The following is an 8597-nucleotide window of genomic DNA, read 5'->3' on the forward strand; positions in this document are numbered from 1 at the left end:
AGTTAGAGCGCAGTCAGGAGAGGGCAAGAGGATTAGAACAAGAACAAAATTCATGAGAATAGAGGAAGATAAGACGAGCAGGAAAAGATCAAAGTGAGTCAGAAATTGTTCAGGGAGGCAATTAGAACGAATGTAGAAGGGAGAATCTAACGTGACGAATGACGTCAAGGTCGCTGAGGGCAGCTCCTGAAGTCAGGAGTGGCCGAATGTAAGGTGAACAGTAAGGCATGAGCGGATTAACGGGACATCGATCGCCAACCTTGTCGGGACAGTCAGTGTTGTGATGGCAGTGACTGCGACAGGAGGTGTGTCGACACGTCCTTGCCGCTTGGAATGTAGGAGTGATCTTACAGTGTCCTGCTTGCCTCTTATGCCTGTTTTTTCTTGTATACAACAGAGAGCTTATTATACTAGTGTATAGATTGCCGAATAAATGAGTCACAAAAAAAAAAAAAAATCTATTTGAGAAATATGATATTTTGAGCTTTTTCTAAACCCTTTAGTGACTTTTTTAACCCCGCTCTCCCCTAGATCTTTTTTATTTTTATATTTAGCCGTGTTCTCCCTCAATTTTTTTAAAAATATTTTTACCTGCAATTTTGTGATTTTGAAAACCCAGGAAAAAGCTTTGAGGAAACATTTTTTCCATGTTGCATTATAAAGACGATTTCTTCCGGAAAATTTTCATTCTTCTTTGCAAAAAAAAAATACATTTTTCTTGTATAAAAAAATCAGTTTTATTCTCTCTCTGAAATGGTAAAAAAAAGCTACAAAACTCACTCATTCACAAGTTCCTTTATATAAACTATAAAAATATGTTGCAATTGGAAAAGAATTAAATACACTCTACTTTCGAACTTTCGCATAAAAACTTTCACTATATGCTTACCATATACATAGAAACTATACATAAAATTTTGACTTGAAAAGTTTTTGATTTTGAGGTAAAATCGCTCTATTATTACATGTCTAACGAACACTTTGCACCAAACATTACATCTTTCTCTCTCTTTTTGATTACTTTTGCAACTTGCAGAAATTTTCCCAAAACTCACACAAACACACACTTTGTACCCCTCCTCCTCCTCCTGGCCTAGGCTATGTACTTTGAGGAAAGGCCTCGAATGGTCTTCTCCACATAACCCCTCGGTCTGTAACTTTGAGCAATAAAGATGAGTATCACATGAGTGTGGAGCGGTCGATGGTGTTGTTATCTCAGTGTGGCAGTTCACACGGATTTTGGGACATCTCATACATGGCCAGTTGCTTCCGGGTTGACGCCAGTTCGAACTTCAATTCGATATTCTCGCGCTCCAGGAAGGCAGCTCGAATGGCGATTTCGTCCTCCTTTATGCGCCGTCGGTCGCGTGATTTCTTCGCTGCGGCATTATTCTTCATGCGTCGTTCCATGTAGGCTTCATCCTTCACCCCACCACCGCCGCCCATTGCCTCGGGGCTCCGTAGTCCACCATCAGGGCTCTTCTTGACACTATATCGTCGCATCTTTGGGTTTGACAGTGTCCTCTGACCTCCGTACGCCTCGTGCATTTGCTGCAGCATCCGTTGCCGGAATTCCGCATACTTTGCCGTTGATTGTGTGTCCAGGTAGGCGTCTGTTGTGCTCACGGCCGAAGCAATCGTGAGCGGATCACGGGGGTAGGCCTTAAAGGGGCGCACGGCTTTCCTGTCGCGCGGCGTAACAGCAGCCGCAGCATCCATGGGGCACAGTGAGGGGGGAAAGCTGAGCGTCTCTGCCTCATAGGGGGATCCAGGGCTGGAGTGGCGGGACTTGGGGCCACCACTGTGGAATGCTGATTTGGCGATGATGTAACCTCCTGGAGACGGTTGGTCGCATTGGGCAATCACGTCCGAAGGTTGGCTACTGTGAAAACTTTCCTCATCATCATGGCCCATGGAATCGTTGAAGAGTCTCACCTTGAGGAGGCAGAGGAAGAAATTGCATTGAAATGAAAACTCTTTCTATGAAAGCTTTGTGAGGAATTCTTTTCCATTTTTTCCTGAGCTTTTTTATTGAGAGCTTTGAGTGGAGCTTTTAAATTTCTTTTAACACTGGAGGACCACGGAGGATCAAAATGGTCACCGTGTCCAACTTTATAAGAAGGCCAAATATTAAATGTTTTGTTAATTGTAGATCTGCTTATTGAATGAGGATCGAAAATTTAATTAATTCCTAACCTAATTCAAGTATTTTTGAACTCAGGAGCTAATTCTGGCAAAAATATTTTCTTTTCTTTTCTTACAATTCGTGAGTTATAAGGTTTTTTGGCATTCTCACAAAAAAAACTTATAAATTTGTAAGATCTAAAAAGTTTCACACTTCAACTTTTAGAACACGTCGCGAGAAACATTTTTGCTATAATATAAAAGAAAAGGTTTTGGTATTCCGGCCGAATTTTTTCTTATAACTTGTAAGAAAATCTTACAAAATCATATGTTTTATAAGGACCTGCCGAGGTGCTTTTTCAATCTTTTTGTGAATTTTGTGACCACCAAAGCATGATTCCTTATCATCATAGGCAACAATTGACTACTTTGACGGATATTTTACATGAATCTGAGTGTTTGGAATTGTTTTTTAACAAAAAATATTGTGAAATATGTGGAAAAACTCTGACCATTTTTTGTGAATTATGCCAACGAATGTCAATAATTTTCAGAGACTTGGCCTTGAGGAAGATGATTAGAATTATGCATTCACACAGGCACTGCATTAAAAGATACTTCTGTAGTGTAGAAAAAAGGCAAAAGTTAGAGTATGGGAAGACATTTTATTAAGGAACATTCTATGTAGATTCGCGACTTCTTCTCTTAATGCCATTCCGGAGAGCTGGTCCCACCAATTTCAACTCTTCCACAAATGCTTCCATCATTCCGCATAAGATCCTGCTTACTAAACAAAAATTACATGCTGCCTGGGAGTTGTCCGGGTATTCTTTCCCGGAATCCGTGGATACCACAGATGTTCAAAAGCTCCGGATGATTCAATTTTTTTCCATGACAGTCTAGATAAAAAAAATTAAGAAAAAACTCTTAATTCATGGAAAATTTTTTGCATGGAATATGCAAAAATACTTTAAAAGGGTTAAATTTTTACCAAAAATCGAATAATCCATTGTGTTTTGTTGATAAATTCACTTAACTTTAACCTCATTTTCTTTATTTACATTAACTTATTTCACTTCGTCTATCTTCGGTTTCACTTCGTTTGATAAAACTTAAATTTTAACTCGATTTTAACAGCGACATCTGTTTTCGTGTTCTAATTTCGGAGGTTTGTGTATGTGTTACTATAAAAGAATGAAAAAGAAATTTTTGTGGGAATGCCAAATCTTACAAAATCCCTTGTAAGACGAAATAGATAGAAAAGAAAATATTTTTGTCAGAATAAGCTCCTCAATTTCTAAATAATTTATCAAAAAATTAATAGCGAAAAAAAGTTGCGAGAATCAATGCAAAATTGCCAATTCAAATCAACATTTTTCCTACAATTTTGCCAATTTTCTTATTGAGCCTGATTAATCACTTCCTTCAGTTCTCTAAGTAACTATCTGACCACTTCCGGCATAAAAATGAGTTCACACTAATGATTTTCATCGTGGAAAAGTTAACAAGTGATCCTGATTCGGAAAATACGGAGAAACATAACCTCAAAAATGTATGAGAATTTGAATGGACACGGTGACCATTTTCTTAATTATCTTTTAAAAAGAGAAATATTTTCCGGATTTTCTTTCGTCTAACTAAAAGCATCTAATTAAAAATTCTTTACACATAGACGTGATATTTATCACGATAGGTCTAATACATTTAATCTATGATGATTTACAAACTCGAAATGGCCACGATGTCCACATAAATCCTCTAAGTGTTAATAGCAATAAAAATTTAATCTCAAAACATCCAAAAAGCAGCAAAATTAAATATAAAAATTTCTGTTTATTTTCTATTTTTTTAATCAGTTTTGTATTATTCTGCTCGACCAATATTTAGCAAAATAATTTTCTACAGAATCCATTATATAATTTAGTAGAATTTAATATGCTTGTCTAAGCTTTTTAAAAACTCCTTGCAAAATCCAGGTTCAGGCAATCTCGCCAGGCAATCTCTAATTAGGTTGCAATACTTTACCTGAAAAAATAATTATTCTTACGTCTGCAATTTTTCCATTAAAAACTGTTTTATTTTTTTTTTAAATTCTAGAACTGTTAGTATTTTATGATCTTAGAATTTTCTTAAAACAAATTATCAAAAATAAAATAAGAATTTTCGCAAATAATCCATCGATTGGCTAATGTTGTGGTGAACATGATTTTCGCATCAAATTCACTGCATTTTGGGCATTTTATGTAATTTTGCAAATTTTTGAAATTAAAACTCGTCTTTGCGCCCTTTAGTAAATTAACATGTAAAACTTTTATTTTGCAATAAATTTTGGAAATCCCAAGGAAATGCCCATAATTTCCAATGTCTATTTTATGCTGAAAAAAAAATAATACATACAATAGGGGAGACTGGGGAAAGAGTGGTCTGAAGGTTTCATAAAGAGCTTAAGAAATAAAGTTCTTCTAAAATTTTTCATTCTTTGTTAACTTTAAAATTGATAAAAATGGATAAAAAAAAATTAATTTCACAAAATCTCTAAGAATTTAAGTACTTCTTACGTAACATGTCAAGAATTTTGGTTAAGAATTAACTTTTCTAGACACATTTCTAAGTCAGACTTTGTGAAAATTTCAAAAAGTTCATGAGAAAATCTGTGTTAAAAAAATTCTCAGAGTTAATACGCAACAGACTTTATTTAATTCAATCTGACTCACTTAACTATTTTTTATTTTCATCAAAGAGATAAGAAAAAAACAACATAAACATAAAAATACGAGAACAGGGGGAGAGAGAGGGAAAAAAGAGGAAGTATAGAGAGATAGAAAGAGAATATTTTGATTACCTTTGGTGAACGATAGAGTTGATTGTGCTCAATGGAGGGGCTCCGCTTTCGTTTAACCGCCATGAAGAAGTCATCGATGATCTGCCGTCGACAATCCGGCACCATTTGTGGCCCATGGGGGCTCGGGGAGGCATCCTCTGTCGACATAATCGATTCTGTGGGCGGCGATGGGGTGTGCTGCCCAGTCTCCACGGAATTCCGCCGACACGATAGATCCAACACAACGGATTGTGGAGAACTATCTAAACTTTCCCTCGTCTTCTCAAATGATCCATACACATTCTTCTCAGCTGCTGACGGGGGGTGTGCATGAAAAGCAAAAAGGGGTTTTTCGTCATGAAAAGAAAATGGGAAAAACGGGAACTGAGGGGGCTGAGGATGGAGAGCTCTGGGTTGAAGACAAATAGCACTCGAGACGGGCAAGGAAAATCCCCACAGGGATGGATGCTTGAGAATATTGAATGTCTCAATTTTCAATTTTCAATCATTGAGTGGGAAAAGTGACTGCGACACTGAGAAAAACCTTCCGCTTTTAAGGTGGGAGGGGAAGAGGGTTTTTCTTTACACTATTGTGGGTGAGAAGAAAAATATAATACCTTGAGAAGTCTTGTCCTCCATCCTGGAACGACTCATGCTGCCCTATTTTGCTGTGATTCCAAAAAGTCACCTCCTCATGCAACATCAAACCACCCCCCGTTCGTCGTTTGTACAAAATACTCTCCACCGCACTTTGGCACTTGTCCGGAAAATTTAGTTTTCCTCACCCCTTGCTTTTGGGGTGGAAATAACGATGTTTTTTGGGGGAGAGGGGGTTGGGAATAGAGCTTGGGAATTGTTCACAAAATCAAAGAAAATTGCCACACAAGAAATCACAACAGAGCACAAACATAACTGCCTTGCCACCGGGGGTTTGCGTCTCTCACAACACTTTGTGCACAACTGACCACAGAATGACCAGAAATGTTGCATTTATAGATAAATACATTGCAGAAAATCTTTTTTCGGGTTTTTGGGTTGAAAAACGATAAACTCAATAACTTCGTTACCACATTTCGCAATGGCTCGCAACTCTTCACTCACTCGCAAAAGCCCATGGACAATGAAGGGCCTCTGTGAAGAGCTGATGAATCTGCCTGCCTGCTTGAACACACATTTCCCTGACCGCTGCAACCCCTTTAAGATTGCACGGGAGTGGGAGTAGGATGGAGAAAGTACCCCCGAAAAAAAAAAGGGTTGGACATTTATGTTTGAGAAATCTTTTATCCCATTTCACTTGTATGCGAAAAGATTTGGAAGGGATGTCTGGTGAACTTGGCCACATGCTTAGATTAGAATATTTACTGCCCGCAATAGCTACCTGAAAACCCCGTTCAACCTACCTGAGGAGGAAAGGTCTTTACGGCATGAAAATCATTAAATTTGCATAATTATTGTGCAATCATAAAAGATTATTTTAAATTTTGAGAATTCCCCATGAAAAATTCTGGTTAAATCATTCCAAGATTTTGAAATTCAAATTAAATGGAAAATAATTTGATTTTATGATTTTGTTTTCTTGCCTGAAATATATTTTTTTAAGGCAATATGGATCAGTTTTTTTTTAGGAAGAATACGCCATAAATATTTTTTTTCCCAAACTCGAAAAGATTTTACCAGTTATACCAACTTAGACAAATACGGTATGCTTAAGATTTCACATAAGAAAAAATGATTTGAAACAGCATGTTGTCTCTTTCGTACTTACGAAGAGGTTAGGAGGTTTTAAGCACTTTAAACTTTTCTAGGATAACCTCGTAAGGATCATAATCCTGTGGATGAGATTCACAAATAAGTCTAGCATAGTCGTTTTCTTAAGCCAGGTTTAAAGTTTTTTAAGCCAAACTTTAGTTGTTTAAGTTGGGCTTATGTTTTTAAGGAAAAGATTTTTTACAGCCTAATTTAACCTTAGAAGCCTTAGGTACCTCAGTAGCCAGGAGATGAAAATCTCCGAAGCCTATTTAAAGTAACGTAACGTAAAAAACTAAAGTTTGGCCTAAAACACTTAAGCCTTGCCTTAAAAAACTTTAGTTTAGCTTTAAAAAATTTACTGTCTGATTAAAGAAACTATAAAGATTCGTTTAGGAAATTTTGTCCTAACTAAGGAAACTTAAACAAAACTTAGTAGTGAATTTCATCGACTAGCCCTTTTGCTTAATTATTTAGTCTTGTTCTATTCCGCTATAGCCTTATTTTATTCAACTCTGTTTTCTACTATACCATTTCATCATATTTTGTTTTCCTTTGATCTTTTCTGGTTTTATTCTATTCTTTTTATTCAATTATTCTATTCCAATTCAATAGACTATTTTGACAAAACCGAAATGTAAGGTTCAGTTTTTAAATGATTGCGGAATTCAAAAAATCTAAGGAAAAATACTCCAGTATATTTTCCAAAACGACAGACAGAGTAATGAACAAGGTAATGAATGAAGTTACGTGACTGAAGCTGTTCAAACTGATACTGAAAACTGTAATACTTGCCAGTATTCTGGGGCAAAGTTTTAAGGATTTTGAACATTTTCCTTTTGAACATTTTGAATGAGATTTTTGAATTAAAAATTTTGAGATAAACAAAGGAATATTAGTGGGAATTAGATCCTATAATCTTAAGAAATACTTATTTTTTTTAGAAAAAAAATCAGTTCTGTATTAATGTATAAATTCTGTAGAGAGTAGCTAAGTTTTAGCCTAAAAAAATCAAAGGAATCAATCTCAAATTCCAAAATCAAGGGGTCTATTCTAGCATTTTTTTCCATTTATTTCTTACAATTTAGCTATTTAAAGATTTCTGGAATTCTATGAAAAATATTACTAAAGTTTCTCACAGTTTCTTTCCTTCTTTAGTTGTTATTTTAGAGGAAATCATTTTTCTAGGAAATATTACGGACCTTTCTAATAGATTTATGAGGCAATAAATCTTTTGTTTCTCCTTTAAAACTTCTCGAATAAATGGATTTAAAGGTTAACGAACTTTCAAAATCTTTCGAAAGATTTTAACCTTTAGGAACAGAATTTTTTTTTACAGAATCTATCCTTAAATTTAAGTAAAAATCAAAATTTGAAAAAAAAAGTTCCACATAAACGATTAAACTACTAAGCTCAACCGTTTTGTGGAGGAAAAGCGAGCTGGTGGTGCAAAAACGGTGCTCACATTCTTCTCACCATCACTCCAAAAACATACAAAATGCCATATCTCCGGGACCGTGTGTGCTGTTTGCAGATGCACTTTGGCACCGAAGCTCACATAACAGTACATTGCTGAACGCATTAAAGATCCATTCATTCTACTACATATATGAGGAAATCTCCTTGCGAGCGGGTTGCCCCATGGTTAGCGTCTTGTAACAGGAAAATCCCTCCCGCTGCAATATCTTTTGCATCCACAGCTGCAGCGGTGATACAGCCGCGATGTTCCCCTTAAGGGGGGTGTGGGGGGTGGGAAAAATGTGGAAAATTTGCATTTTACCTTGCGGCAAAAGTGGAGGCTCTCGTGGGAAATTTCTCATTTTGCATTATCGCCGAATTAAAAAGTCATTAAGGATTAACTGAGGTAGCACATTCTGGGTCATTTGGTAAATTGATTTAAAACCCA

The 8597-nt window shown here is 36.3% G+C and overlaps 1 protein-coding gene across 2 annotated transcripts; it reads right to left on the bottom strand.

The window, feature by feature from the left end:
* Positions 1–712: 712 nt before the first annotated feature.
* On the bottom strand, positions 713–6071 carry LOC129790722 (protein giant). 2 transcript variants are annotated; one of them, XM_055828395.1, is made up of 3 exons: positions 5563–6071; positions 4967–5256; positions 713–1935 (listed from the first exon to the last, which is right to left on the bottom strand). In XM_055828395.1, the coding sequence occupies exons 1-3, from the start codon at positions 5597–5599 to the stop codon at positions 1216–1218; spliced, it is 1047 nt and encodes a 348-aa protein (XP_055684370.1). In that variant the 5' UTR covers positions 5600–6071; the 3' UTR covers positions 713–1215. The 2 variants fall into 2 exon arrangements, with proteins under 2 accessions (XP_055684370.1, XP_055684369.1); XM_055828394.1 differs by having other exon boundaries at positions 4967–5259; positions 5563–6070.
* Between the last annotated feature and the right edge of the window lie 2526 nt (positions 6072–8597).

Source organism: Lutzomyia longipalpis, chromosome 2 (genome assembly GCF_024334085.1).
Source record: "Lutzomyia longipalpis isolate SR_M1_2022 chromosome 2, ASM2433408v1".
In the NCBI taxonomy this organism is placed as follows: Eukaryota; Metazoa; Arthropoda; class Insecta; order Diptera; family Psychodidae; genus Lutzomyia; species Lutzomyia longipalpis.

Excerpts from the sequence above, each read along its gene's own strand:
- LOC129790722 (XM_055828394.1), bottom strand. The coding sequence starts at position 5,599 with ATGAGTCGTTCCAGGATGGAGGACAAGACTTCTCAAG. Across the intron at positions 5,260-5,562 it reads GGAGGACAAGACTTCTCAAG|CAGCTGAGAAGAATGTGTAT; the intron begins GTATTATATTTT and ends ACCCCCCGTCAG. Across the intron at positions 1,936-4,966 it reads AACTCTATCGTTCACCAAAG|GTGAGACTCTTCAACGATTC; the intron begins GTAATCAAAATA and ends TGCCTCCTCAAG.